The sequence below is a fragment of the Anopheles gambiae genome, chromosome 2 (assembly GCF_943734735.2).
Source record: "Anopheles gambiae chromosome 2, idAnoGambNW_F1_1, whole genome shotgun sequence".
Lineage (NCBI taxonomy): Eukaryota > Metazoa > Arthropoda > Insecta > Diptera > Culicidae > Anopheles > Anopheles gambiae.
In genome coordinates, this window is record NC_064601.1 from 41,360,471 (window position 1) to 41,375,299 (window position 14,829).

At 50.9% G+C, this 14,829-nt stretch overlaps 2 protein-coding genes across 2 annotated transcripts; one reads left to right on the plus strand and one right to left on the minus strand.

Annotated features, from left to right (window-relative positions):
• Positions 1–349: 349 nt before the first annotated feature.
• LOC1274380 (protein abnormal spindle) lies at positions 350–7,706 on the plus strand. The gene is made up of 6 exons (XM_313496.6): positions 350–595; positions 668–847; positions 930–2,669; positions 2,759–6,997; positions 7,080–7,199; positions 7,287–7,706. The coding sequence occupies exons 1-6, from the start codon at positions 581–583 to the stop codon at positions 7,545–7,547; spliced, it is 6,555 nt and encodes a 2,184-aa protein (XP_313496.6). The 5' UTR covers positions 350–580; the 3' UTR covers positions 7,548–7,706.
• A 192-nt stretch (positions 7,707–7,898) lies between these two features.
• On the minus strand, positions 7,899–14,104 carry LOC11175909 (probable serine/threonine-protein kinase yakA). The gene is made up of 7 exons (XM_003436527.2): positions 13,551–14,104; positions 11,464–11,684; positions 11,115–11,289; positions 10,207–10,407; positions 9,723–10,133; positions 8,492–9,505; positions 7,899–8,430 (listed from the first exon to the last, which is right to left on the minus strand). The coding sequence occupies exons 1-7, from the start codon at positions 13,569–13,571 to the stop codon at positions 8,176–8,178; spliced, it is 2,298 nt and encodes a 765-aa protein (XP_003436575.2). The 5' UTR covers positions 13,572–14,104; the 3' UTR covers positions 7,899–8,175.
• Between the last annotated feature and the right edge of the window lie 725 nt (positions 14,105–14,829).

The following is a 14,829-nucleotide window of genomic DNA, read 5'->3' on the forward strand; positions in this document are numbered from 1 at the left end:
TGTTTCTGTTGTAATGGGTATCGTAACGGAAGAGAAGACGGTTACGTTTGAACGTTTCCACAGTATATGTAGTTGTGAGATGTACTGTGGGCTGATGGTTCAAAGGAAATGCTTACCACAATATTTATCGCATATCTAATTCTGTATTCAATGCGAGACGAAATTATAATACTCAAACGATTAAAAATGTGAACAATCAATAAAAACAACACATTTAAACATTCATTAAACGGTTGAACATTCTTAACGGTTTCGAAATTGCATGTTTTGAAAACGACAAGTTCGAACTCTTCATTTGACAGCTTGTCAGTTGCCAAACGTCGGCAACGTTCGGCAGTGTCATCGGACCAGCGTCGGCTTTTTTGTAAATCGCCAACGTATTTTCAAGGCAACAACGGCTGGACGGACGCGGGCTGTACCGTGGAATAGCAGTGAAATTATTCTACCTCTGTTAAGTTTGTTTGCTCAGTATTATCGTTATTGTTTCGTTTTTTTTTACGCTACCGTGTGCATTCCGTGGTGTGTTGTTTTTCACTCTTCCTTCATTTGATCTGGCTTTGCTGAAAGCCATGAGGAAAGGATGAGCGCGTTTGAGGTGATTTACAGCCGAATGTTTGTCATTTTGATGTCGCATTAGCATTTACACTACTGTTACACATCCCGTCAGGTATCCTGTACGCCACCACGAGCCGTAGCGAAACCGAGGACAAACGAATCCCGGGAACCGACGCTGGTTCTGCTAGGACCTTTTACTCCCAAGGCTACCGTGGTGTTTGAAGGCGTACCCGTCGGCAAAAGCGCTCGCCGTTTGCTGATTGTGCGGAATACAAACAAGACGCTGGTGCAGGTATTGTATACAGACAATTATGTGCACAGTTTCATCCCTCTCCCTTCCCTGCTTCTGATACACGTTGACCTTACCCTCCCAGGTTAACCTTACCAGAGTGCCCGATCCCGGGTGTGGGCTTTGGTTCGAGTGGACAACGGCCGATGTGGAGGCCGGCGCAGAGAAGACGCTGGAAGTGGTGTGGAATCCCCAGCAACTGCTAGTGGGCAAGGACGTGCTCTTGCTCACCGATAGCATTGGCAACAGAAAGGACGTGCAGTTTATTTTGAAAACCGTCGAACCTAAGTCAGCCGCCAGCCGCAAACCTGTCGCCAAATCGTTTGCCGTACCGAAAAAGTTGAAACTCAAATCACCCTCCCCGCCGAAGGTGAAGCTAAAGCGCAACGTTCTACCGAAGAAGACGAAAACTTCTCCCGGCAAGCCAGGTTGGTCGGTACCTACGATAACGGTTGGTTCCAGGATGGGGACTATTGCGTCGAAAGTAACAACGGCCATGTATGGGCCGGGCGCTGGGGACGGTAGTTTTGATATGATGGACGAGTACGGTGCAGCAAGCTCGGGGACGATGCGTACGGAAGGGGACAAGACTACTACTGACAAAGAAAATGTAAATCCGACCAGTCCGCTCGTTATTGGTGCGAGGCTGGATGCTAAGCAGTTCCTGTCGCCCCTGTCCGTGAATGTTAGCTATGTAAAACGCGTAGAAAACCAGCCCACACCCGACTATTTCATGAAAGGCAAGGGACGGCGTGGATTGATCGACCATTCCGTGCGCAAGAACTTGGAGGTATCGCCGAAAGCTCCCACAGCGGAAATGGAGACGGAATCGGACGCGATGGATGACAAATCACGACAAAAGACGACAGCCTTGACGCCGCAGGATCGCAACACTCGGTTCGATCCCAGTTGCTTCTCCACCGTTACTAAACCCTTGCCAGTAGACAAGACGTTTCTGAAGCCATTTATAGCTAGTCCCACCTTGGTGGACAGTAGTCTGGTGCAGCAGCAGTCAGATGAAAACCTACAGCGTCATTTAACGTTCTCCCTAGAGCATGAACAAGGAGACACGGAGGAGCACGAACTAGAAACGAATCAGAAGGATGAAATGCCAGTCCATGAGGAACATCCTGAGAACGCTACCGACAAAACGCACACCGTTGCGCACGATTCCAGTCCCCATCTGACGAGCATAGCCGAGGAAAACGTGCCGGAACTCGGCATTACGTTCGAGCGTCGTCACGATCGGCGCAACGGCTCGGTATCCGATGATGCTGAGCTGCTAGCTTCCCTACACACTCAGCAAACGTTTATCGTGTCGGCTGAGCAAAGTTCACGGTCTGCATCGGTGGAAAATATTGTGCGGAATGTAACCGTCACTATTAAGGACAGTGTTTCGCGCTCCTCGCTGCCAAACCTGTTGGACAAGAGCAGCAGCAGCAACAGTAGCAGCACGAATAAGAGTCACCACCTCGAAGAAGACGAAGGGGATAAGATCTTTCGCGAGCATGAAATACGGGCACAATCGAGCCGATTTAACTTGCACGAGGTTGGCCGGTTCAGCGATGAGATGGTCGTGCCGAGCACTGGATGCAAACGCAGCATCGAATCGGTTGGCGATGGAAAGGAGCTGAAGCTGGAACCATTTGAGCTAACGATATCTCCACCGAAACGGCGTTGTCGGCTCACTTCCAGCTCGAGCGCGATTATAGCACAAGCCCTTCAGTCGGTTACCAAAACGGAAACGCAAATGTCAATCAGTAGCACTTTCCGGAAGCCGATTGGATACAAGTCAACGACACCATCGACTCGTAGCGTAACACTGGTAAGCTAAACAGGGGCAGTTGCTCCTAAATTTCCTTCTTTTTTTCTATTAAAATTTCAAACTCCTTTACACTGTGTAATCATTTACAGACCTCATCGCGAAGTCTCAGCCTCAAGCGAACCGCCGTACCATGCAGCTTACCGCCGAAGAGCGAAGAGAAGCGTGTGTTCCTGTACGATTCCGACCGGCATCTGAAAACGCTCATTAATCCGGATCCGTTTGCGGCGACCACCACCTGTAATCCCTTCCTTACTGTCACGATGTATCTGGACGAGCGGGCGTTCGAGCAGTACGAGCGGCAGATGAAAAAGTGGCTTAATGCGCTGGTCACCATACCGGCCGATCTAGACACGGAACCGAACAAACCGCTAGACGTTGGGAAGCTGTTTGACGAGGTAAAATCGAAGGAGCTTACGCTCGCCCCTACCAAGGAGCTGATCTCATCGAAATATTACAAAACCCGACTGAACCACTTGCGCAGTGCCGGCATTGCGCTGTACACGAGCGAGGAGATAGCGATGCCACTCCGCAAGGTGGCCGCACAGATTGAGAAGCAACTGCTGTCGCTGCGCACTGATCGCAACTTGCATCTCGATCTGGTGCTGCAGCGCTCCATCCTGGAGCTGCTACTGTGCTTCAATCCGCTCTGGCTGCGGCTCGGGCTGGAGGTGGTGTTTGGCGAGCAGATTGAGCTACAATCGAATCGTGACATCGTCGGACTGAGCACGTTCATCATACATCGCCTGTTTCGCGATCGCTACCTGGAGACACGCAACTCCAAAGCGTACAATCTTTCGCGCGCGTACGCCGAACACATGCGGAAGTTTACCCTGCGAATGGTGCTGTTTTTGCTCCTGTTTCTCGACACGGCTAAGCGACGCAAGCTGATCAAGCACAACCCATGCCTGTTCGTGCGCAACGCGCCCTACAAGGAGACGAAAGAAATTTTGATCCGCTTTGCCTCCCAGCTGGTGTCCGGCATAGGGGACATTACAAAGCACATGAAACGCGTCGGCTACGTGCTGTCGCACAAGCAGTCCTTCCTGGACGAGTACAACTACGCGTTCGAGAATTTGGCCGTCGATCTGCGGGACGGCGTGCGGCTGACGCGCGTCATGGAGATCATTCTGCTGCGGGACGATTTGTCGGCCAGCCTGCGCGTGCCGCCCATATCGCGGCTGCAAAAGATACACAACATCAACCTGGCGCTGGTGGCGCTGGAACAGGCCGACTATAAAATTGCCGGCAACGTCACGGCCAAGGACATCTGCGACGGGCATCGGGAGCAGACGATGTCCCTGCTCTGGCAGATTGTGTACAAATTCCGTGCGCCAAAATTCAATGCGGCCGCAATCGTACTGCAGCGCTGGTGGCGTATGAACTGGCTGAAGGTGACCATTTCCCGCCGGATCGAGGAAAAGCGTGCGTTGCGGCGAGAAGCGGCGGCCCGCACGATTCAGGCCGCTGTCCGCGGGTACTGCGTGCGCGTTTGGTACGAAGCCCATCGACGGCAGAAGCTGCGCGCCATCGTGACGATTCAGCGGTTCACCAGACGATATCTGGCGCAGAAGCTGGCTGCCCGCCGGTTCAGCGCGATCGTGCGCGTACAGCAATGGTGGCGAACGGTGCGCCAAATGCGCCAGGCGCGGGAGCGTTTCCTGCTCTGCAGAAAGTCGGCAATCGTACTGCAAACATCGTACCGACGGTACGCGCTCGGCAGGAAGCTTCTTGCTGCGGCCACCCTGATCGGGCAGATACGGGCCGAGGCAAAGCACCGCCACCTACAGGCGACCATCATTCAGCGTAGCATTAAATCGTACGTGATCCATCGTCGGCTGCATGCGACCGTCAACGGGATGGTGGCGTTCATTCGAAGGAAACGGCTCCAAAATCGATCGGCAGCAAAGATCCAAGCGTACCAGCGGATGCGCATCGTGCGCAAAGAGTATCTACGCAGCCGTTCGGCAGCGATTTGTATTCAACGCCGCTGGCGCGAATGTATGGAGGCGCGGCGACTGCGCAACCGCTTTTTGCTGATGCGTGCTAGTGCCATTCGTCTGCAGCAACAGTATCGTGGCTGGAGACAGATGCGGCAGGACAGACACACTTACGCACACGCACGGAACTTGATCGTGCAGGTACAGCGCCGTTGGCGTGGCACTCTCGCGATGCGAAAGGAAAGATCAAGCTACCGAACCCTTCGACGGGTAGTGATCAACGTGCAGCGGCGCTTCCGCGCACGACAGGCAATGCAGTCGGAGGTGGAACGGTATCGGACGCTTTGCAAAGCCACCCTTACATTGCAGCAACGGTTCCGAGCCAACAAAGCGATGATGGAACAGCGGCAACAGTACAACAGCCTGCGAGTCGCCACTCTTTGCGTTCAGAGGAGATTCCGAGCGCAATTGAGTATGCGTGCCGCTCGCGCCTTCTATGCGAAGGTTCGGTGTGCGATCCTTACCATTCAAAGTCAGTATCGAGCCACACTGGCAATGCGCCAAGCACGGGATAGTTTTGTTACACTTCGCAGATGCACCATCACCGTGCAGGCACGATTCCGCGCTATCCTGGCCGGACGAGCCGCCAAACAGCGGTATGAATCCATTCGCAAAGCGACTCTCCACATTCAGCGCAAGTGGCGCGCAACGCTGGAGATGCGTCAAGTCAGGAGCCATTACCGCAGGCAATGCAATGCTGCCCTCACTCTGCAACGGTCGTGGCGAGGCGTTTTGCTGCAAAGGAAGTTTAGACATGACTACCTGCTCTACCGTGATGCGGCCACCGTTCTGCAACGGCGATATCGTGCCCTTGTGCAGGGACGAATGGTTCGTCGCGAGACGCAACACTGTCGATGGGCGGCCGTCACCATACAGCGACGGTTACGCGCAACGCTGCAAATGAACCGGGACCGAAAGGCGTTCCTCCAGCTTCGTCAGTCGGTGCTCGTGGTACAGCGTCGCTTCCGGGCCAACCGTGCCTGCCGGGTCCAACGCGTACAGTATGCAGCCCTGAAACGAAGTGCCATCACCATTTCCCATCGATGGGCCGCTACTTTGCACATGAGACAGCAGCGATCGGACTTTTTGCGGTTGAAATCCGCCACCGTCGTAATGCAGCGGCGCTACCGTGCACAGCGTGCTAAGCAGCAGGCCGTTCAGCAGTATGAACGGGTGCGCGCGGCCATCGTACTGCTACAGCGCAAGTATCGTGCCCAGCGTGCGATGGAGAAATGTCGCGGCCGATTCCTGAATCTGAAAAGTGCTTCAATTGTGGTGCAGGAGTTCTACCGTGGCTATCGGAACATGAGGCACGATCGAGCTGCTTTCATTCGGCTTCGCGAATCGGTCCTAGCGATACAGCGCCGATTCCGTGGCAAGCTGCTAATGCGCCAGACCGTCGTTGAGTACGAGCGCAAGAGGAAGGCAGCGGTAACGCTGCAGCGCTGGTTCCGTGGTCACCGTGCAATGGTAATGGAGCGCAAACGGTTCACCGTTCTGAAGCACGCTGCAACGGTGATACAGGCACGGTACCGTGCCCGACGGGCGATGCTACACGACGCAGCACAGTATGGTCGGATTTATCGTGCGGTTACAACGATTCAAATCCACTGGAAGGCCACGCTCAGCATGCGCCGAGAACGCGATCGATACCAGCAGACACTGCGAGCTGTTCGGACGATTCAAATCCACTACCGTGCTTACCGGGAGCGTTTGATCGATGAAGCGAACTATCGCATCTACCGTAGCGCTGTAATTGTGGTCCAAAGACGCTACCGAGAAAAGCTGCAAACTCGTTGCGAGAGCCTACGGTTCGAACAGATTCGTCGCACGGTGCGCGGCTTGCAGACTTACGGGCGCGGTGTGCTAGCGCGGCGCGCCTTCCTTGCCCTGCTGACGCCCGAGTATCTGGAGCGCAAGCGGCAGCAAAAGGCGGCCCTGCGCATACAGGCTTGGTGGCGTGGCGCTTACCACCGCAAGCGCTACCAGACGATGCAGATGCGCAAAATCGCTCAGCAAATGGTGGCAAGCCGCATGGCAGCACGGCGCGATCCTACCATCCGGCTGAGCAACGTGAGCCGGCTCTGTCTGCGCTTCCTGAAGACACGCTTCAGCTCGTCGGAAGCGATCGGCATCCTGAAGCGGCTGGAGCGCATGTCCCGACTGGTGCCGCATCTGCTCATGGAGGATGCCGTGTTTCTGTCCGTGTTCTGCTACAACATGATGGCTCAAGCGATCCGGTCCGAAGTGGACAAAATTTTGATCGAAATCTGCGCCCGCATCATATTGAATTTGGCACGCTTCCGGGGTACCAAGGAGCAAGCGTTTCAGGTACGGTTTGTGCGCTGCAGGCTTTTACTATCGCAGGGGGGAGCTGGTCATTAATAACGCATTTTTTATGCACTTTTTGCAGGAGGATGGCCTCGTCACCGTATCGCAGATGTTGCTACGTTGGTGTGATAAGGATTGTGGAATATTTAGCACACTGTGCACACTGCTGTGGGTGTTAGCACACGATAACAAGAAGAAGAATGTAAGTTTATTTGTTGATCCGTTCATGATTGTGAGCTTTTCCATGCCATGATTGCTTATCCCTATTTCACCCCTCCACTTTCTGTAGGCTATACGGCGTTACATGATATCGAAAGATGCCATTTACATGCTGCGCGAGACGAAAAAGCTGGTTCAGCGCAAGGAAAAGATGCGCAAGAACGTCCAGCGTCCGGTAGGGTGTTTGGTTGCACCGAACCCGCAGCTAATGCGCACGGTACCGTCCCTGGAGCCGGACTTTGGCGTAAATCGCAGCAAACCGTACGTGTTCTATTCGTCTGTGTTTGGGTTCGAGCGGGTACTCCAGATGTTGGAAGTGGATCTTTCTTAACTTTGTCGCGAACGTGCGTTTCGTGCTGGGGGAGGGGTTTTTTTTTATCTCACGCTTGATTTGTTCATTTAATATATTCTTGATTAGCCATTTTTAACGTTGCACAATACATGTTTAATCCAAACAATTGCGTCACAGTGACGGTTTACTCGTTTAAAAGCTTCTTCGTTTGAATTTTATGTTTTCCGTTCGTGTGCTGACGATGACATTATTGAATTTGTTTTTCTTTTCAAAACTACTACCTTCATAACTGTACTAAGTAGTAAACAAGACAAAATATCAATTTCTTAAGTTAAAGTGAATTAATGTTCTCAAATTGTTAGCAAATGACACACAATACTCACCATGTCACCAGCTGTCATGAAATACTGTCGCCTGTCGTGCATGCGCACATTTCATGATAATTATTTGTTTTATTTAGAAGTTCTAGGGCGAAATAAATAATGTGTTTGTTTCCTACACGCTAAAGATGTACGATTGTACGATATACACTAACGCTTCCGTTCTTACCCTTCCCTGATCTGATCAAACAACCAGCTGTACAGTGCGCAATCAAGCAGTTAGGCAACGCAAGCGCAAGGCGCTAATATAAGGGACTGGCGCACGTGGCATCGGCATGCAGCGATGCTTACTCGAGCCGATGGTTGCTTAGATTCTGGTCATAGTACTCGCTGTTCCCGTCCTCATTACCATCCTCTGCCGTTCGCTCGTCGTAGTACGCATTAGTGGTGGTGTCGTCGTACGACGTTGGCGTGATGGGTTCGTCGCTTCGTGCATGAGCATTCGTGGCCGTGCTGACGGTATCACCCTCTACACCCTGATCCTGCGGTTCCACATCGGCATACTCGAAATCAATTTCGTCCATTCGTTTCTGTGCGTTTATCTGAAAATTGCGGAGTTGTTATTACGGCATAAGCATGCTATCTGCTGAGAGGTCTACTTACATTGTTGGAGTATTCGTGCTCTCCATCCGGTACGTATATTCGCAGTGGACTCTGCGTTGACTGGGGCGCAACTGTGCTGCCGATGGCTGCCTGCGGATGGTGCTGATACTGCTGCACAGCGCCTCCCCCTTGCGTCTGCTTGTCCTGCAAGCCGAGAATGTTTGAAACGGCCAACTGATGCTCCTGGTACGCCTGCAGATAGTCGGAATGCTGGTCCGCCGGATACTGCTGCTGCTGCTGGTCCTGCTGGTGTTGTAATTGTTGTTGCTGGTATTGATGCTGCTGCTGCTGCTGGTACTGCTGCTGCTGATTCTGCTGGTGGTACAGCTCCTGCTGGGCCTGCGCCAGGATGCGATCGTTTTCCTTCTGCCGCTCGGACAGCTCGTAGAACGTGTGGTGGGCGGACGGTTGCTGGACCACCGTCGGCTGGTCCACCTGATAGTGGTAGTAGTCGCTCGGGGATAGATTATTGTGCAGATTGATCATGCCGTAGTTGAGCAGGTTGGCAATCTCGGCGTCAGTCATCTGGCGCTGCGGATTCTGGCCCTTTTCCTGCTGGTGCTGCTGGATCAGCTGCTGCTGCAGCTGCTGCTCGAGCTGGTTGAGCTGGGGCAGCTGCTGCTGATGGATGGCCGGCTGCTCGTGCCCCACAAGCTGGGCGTACGTTGGCATGTCGCCGGAATGCTGGTTGTGGATGTCGTTCAACTGAATCTGGTTCACGACGGACTGCAGCTCGTGCAGCTGATCCTGCGTAGCAGACAGTATTTGGCCGGTGCTGGCGGCCGGTTCCGCGTGCTTGTTGTACGCCGGGTACGAGTTGTACAGCACGGTCGTTGGGATGGGTGGTGCCTGCGTTTGTGTTTGTACGTGGATCGGATGTGGCTGGTGCTGCTGCTGATGCTGCACCGTGCCAAGGAAGTTGGTGTCCGGTTTGAAGAGATTCACCGACGCCTGCTGTTGGTGGGTGTTGTAAAGGTTGTTGGATTGGGTCACAAGATAGGTGGGATTATAGAGCTGGAATTAAAACCCCGTTGGGCGGGAAGCGAGGAAGAGAGGGAAGTCTGTATTAGAAGAATGTGGCACATACGATTAGTGTGGCGAAGGGCGATGATTATGATGGTCGGGACTGTCGTGCTGCGGATAAAGCAGGTAGGTGTGATCAAGTTCGGGCATCAACAATGAGGTTTTCGAGTACGACGGCGGAACTGACGAGGGGATTGTTGATACTAACCGAAACGGGCATCTCCTGCAGCATGGCCGTCTGTTGCAGTATGTGCTGCTGCAGCTGGGGCTGGGTGGCGAGCGGAATGGCATAGCTGGCCTGCGGCACTGCGTTGACGTACTGGATCACGGCCGAGGCGCTGGTTTGCGGTTGGAGTGGGTAGTGCGCGACCGGTGACTGTACCAGCACGCTGGTGGCTGGCGCAAACTTCCCATTGCTCGGTATGCTGAGCGGATCGGACGTTGGGACGATCGATTTGCTCGGCAGCGATGGGTCCGGATCCGGCGCAAAGTACGTCTTCTTGCCCGAGTACAGATCACCGATCGTGACATCGTTCGAGTGCTCCTCCGTCACCTGGTACTGGTGCGGGTTGGCACCGATGGCGTGGTGATGGGCGTAGGTTCCTACAGCCGGGGCGGGCTAAAGGGGGTGGAAAATGAGCACATGAGCGCATTGGCACTACTACTTCACACTCCCGCTCTCCCTTACGTACCGTTGGGCTGAGGTTCAAAAAGGCCGGTTTCGCCGTAAACGTGGGCTTGGTTGTCTTCACTTCAATCTCCAGCTTGTTGCTGTCCTCGTAGGACGTCACTCGGATCTGGTTCGGCGCCTTCGGTGCGTTCACCAGGCCCAGGTTTGGTGCAGGGATCGTATGGATTGCTCCATCCTTGTGAGAGGTGAGCTTCGTGGTGATCTAAAAAATGAAGGCACTCAAACCAAGCGCACTCATCAGTAAGACGTTCTGTATCAGAGATGTGGATCTCTTAGGAGGGCACCCACGACTCTGATCCGACTCCGACTATTGTTAGTCCAATTCCGACTCCAAAAATATGGGAACCACTAGTTCCAGCCGGAGTCGGAGCACTAGTCCGTCGTTCAAAGTCGTTTGGAGTCGCCCAGAGTCGTCCGGAGTCGTCCAGCATCATTCGGAGTTGTCCGGAGTCGTCCGGAGTTGTCCGGAGTTGTCCGGAGTCGTCCAGAGTCGTGCGGAGTCGACCAGAGTCTTTCGGAGTCGACCGGAATCGGTCAGAGTCAACTAAAACCGTCATTGCTTGTTATCAGGCATTTCATTTCGTTGTTTTTTTTTGTCTTTCACTTTGCATGTGCACTTCGTATAAAGGCCTTTGCTTTGAAAGCCGACTCCGGCCGACTCCGACTCCAAACGACTACGGGCAACTCCGCACTGCTCCGGATGACTTCGGGCGATTCTGGACAATTCCTGGCGATTCCGAACGGCTTGAGACAATTCCAAACGACTCTTGATAATGCTGGGCGGACCTACCATCCGGAGTCGGTTCCGAAATAATCGGAGTCAGATCGGAGTCGATTTTGTTTTTTTGGTAACTTTACTCATCACTAATCTGTACAGCTTGATTCATTACACAATCTAACACTACGTACCGGTTTCAGCTTCTCGAACACAATCTCACCCGTGCTCGGTCCTGGCGGGGAACTGTGGAACTTGTGATGCTTGATGCTGGCCGCGGCAAAGGCTAGCGATGGCGGTGGTCGTTTCAGTAGCGGTTGCTTCATAAGCGAAGGGTGGCTTAGAATGGATTTGATGGGTCTTTTCAAACTGCAAAAAAAGAGAGACAGAGAGCGCATGGTAGAGCAGCGGAGTGTGAATGCAGTAGACGTGATGAATCTCACGTGTCTGGAGGAATGGAGTTTTCCATTCCACACGCGCGAATCGTTCGAGAGAAAGCATGCGTATTGAACATGCGGGGGGGCATCAGCAGTATATCCGTACCTCATAATCATTGATGGAGCTGGCCGAATCGCTACTGGTGCTAGCCGCGTGCCGGCACGAAATTGCGTCATGTACGGTTTCAGCCCGATGCCGTGCTTGGGCACGAAGCTCGGATACATCAGTGGAGACTTGGTGTAGGCCGACGGATGCAACGGCTTAAATGGCGGTGCATGATCGCCCACGGTCAGGGTCGCGTACAGCGATAGCAGAAGGAAAAGAACCTGGAATATTGAAGGGTTTATTGGTGATTGAGTGCGTTTTTCCGATGATAATCAAGGTTTAGGCGGGAGGAGCATGCTTTTAATTAGAAAACAGCTTTTGGGAGGTTGGCACAGATGGTGCGGTTTTAGTTTTGTAATTCGCATCATGAATCCCTAACACACAACTTTATAATGTCATTTGGAGTCATAATTGGAATTGAGATATCACGTCACAGTGAGATTCGGTTTGATGTTTGCATTTGAAGGCAGATGATCACCATATCTTCTTTGCAATATTTACTGGCTAACTATATGTTTACAAAACTAATTTGTACCATTTTAACGACAAATTTTATGTCAAGCTTCAAACTTTGAAGTACTAAGGACTTTGCATTGGCTCAAAATATCAAAGTTAAAATCAATTTCCATTAATACCAATCCAACCAATCCAATGATCGCTTAAATATTAACAGAACAGCAGAAAACTCACATATAAACTTTACTTTCATTTGAAAATTATAATAATTTTTTGAAATTATTCAAATTAAAAGAAATTGAAATTAAGATGTCTTGGTGGACCCATAGAGGATCGCATTTGTTTTGAGACATCTTATCTGCCACCATAAGTCACATGTAAAAGTACTATCTCATATAAGAAATTCAATTGGAAAGTTATTAAAGCTCGGCCAGCCCAATCATGGGTGGGTGGTATCAGAAGAATAAGATGGCGAAGAAACTGATCTCATTTATTCTCAAAAAGAAGGAGTTGAGGAATTAATTCAGCTTTTTAAATAAAATATCAAAATATGTTTTGTTCAACAAAAGTTGACATTGTCCAATGTTGCCTGTAACTATCGATGAAATCTATCGACTGATGAATGTTTTTACATTCTGTGTAAGTAAAGTAAAGTTTTCTCGCTTGCTTATTGCAATCACTCTAGGTTGTCGTCGTATGACTGTGTCAAATCATAAATATCCAGAAGATATAAAAGGATTGTTTAATTTATGAGGTATTTATAGGGTAAATTCCGGAAATAGTTAAATTTAAACCACAATTTTAAACTTAATAGTAACTTGATGCACAGTTTTAGTCAGTCTAGCCCTTGCCTTGCTTGCATGATCAATTCGAGGTTTGAACCCAGTAACACGGAATTGTAGTTCTAGCTGTCGTACGTCCTGACGACTGCGTCACTAGCCCAGTCCCTCAGTTTAATTAAATATATGCCTTTTGATGTAAAGCAATAGTTAGCCCATGTAAAGTGGTGATTTTTTTATGTATTTAAAGAAATAATTTTGCCAAGCAAACAAGTTGTTTTCTATTAGCAAAAGTGGCTGAAACTTTCCTAGACGAGATGGAATTCAAAACATGGTAGAAGCATGGTTAAATGCTGCCACAAACATGTTTGCATTAGAAAAGGTAATAAAGCATTCGCGTATGGAAAAGCAAAAAAGCCAAATTACACAGCATCAGCAATGTCGTGTGGAACGGTTTTGCGGCTGGCTGGTTTCTTGAGGCGCAACACACGAAAGTCATTTATTAGTTTGCTCGACGGACTGTAACGGAGAGCAACAAAAAATGCATGCAACCGATGCTATACAGATTTTTCAGCAGATTGGATGATTTGATTTATGGAGCTATCTTTTTTAAGCTGTTGCTGGATTTTCATACATGCAGGATAAAAATCCCGCGCAATATTTCAATGCAGGAATAGGCTTGCTGGCAACTCGCTAAACAGATCCTCTGGTTTCTCGTCCGTGTGCGTGCTACATTCCAATCATCATCATCACTAAAACTTCCACTAGTACACCATCTTTTGTCTGTTGTCTGTTCAGTCTATTCGCGTAAAAGCATCCGAAGCATCCGTAAGCATTTTCCATTGCACTTACCTGTTCCATTTGAATGGCCATTTTCACTCTGCCAAAAAGGGGGTAGAGCTCTTTTTACGCCCGTATCCTATTGGCTTCAGTTCAGATTCCTTCGCTTAATTACTAATCCCAGACACATAGACACACACACACGTCACACCGATCGCTACAGTTTGTAGCACCGTTTGTTGAAGGGCCTTTTTTGGGGGTAATTTTCCTCACACACTCACACACAGCTATTGTAAACAATTCGAGAAAAATAGGCTTTTAACGAACGATCACTCTTCAAAGCACTTGAGAGGCATCACCTCTCACATACGTTACAACGGCGGGACACGTTAAAATTGGCCCTTTCGAGTAATCGCAACCAACTAGCAGATGATATTGCTAGCACCACACACACACACATCCACAACACCGATCCTTGAATAGAGAGAGAGAGCTCTTTCCACCGCCCAGTACATCCGGGTCTGTTGCGTTGCTAAGGCTGGAAAATCACACCGTCACAACACACCAGAGCAGCAACCACGTTTCGCGGCGACGTTCAACGAGTAACTGCGCGAAACTGACTCCGATCAACCTGTCCGGAGTGCGGACCTGCAAGTGAAAACTACATACCGAAACGTGTGTGTGTGTGTGTGTGTCTGTGTGCCTGGCGCAAAAGCGTACACTTCGCTGTCCGCTTTACGATATTGCCGCCACCCTTTCTCCGAAGGGTGTGGAGATCGTTGGGTGTGAGGGGGTGCATAGCGAAGGTGGCTAGTTTGTCGCTTGGAATGGTTGGTCCCGGCAGATGCATGGGAAGGGGTCCGATGGGAAGGATTTGAAGTGACCAATGTAGTGTAGGAATGTTTGCGCCTCATTTTCTGAATCCAGTTGATGATCTTGTTTGGGTGAAAAGGGTGGGGGGAGGGAGGGGGAGGAAGGGTGATCGTGGGGGGTGACTTTTCTTTTGCACATTAGTAAGAGCAGTTTGTGTAGTCGATCTTAGGTCTGCTTTTGCTTTACTAGCTTTGACGATCGTGTCAAAATTCGCTCATAATAGTAAAGTAGTTCTGTAGGAAATATGATCGATCGATACGATACACACACACACACGATCGTTTGCTTCCCAGCTACAGACGACCCTGACATTGGCCTAGCGCAGGGTACGATCCGTTACACGCCGACCAGTTCTTGTGGGCTACTGTGCTGCTCCACACGCACATGAACCTGATTGCACAAATTGCACATGCTGCAAACCTGTTCCGGGGCCCGCTACTTGGCCACGGAACAAGTCACCACCCCCCCCCCTCCCCTC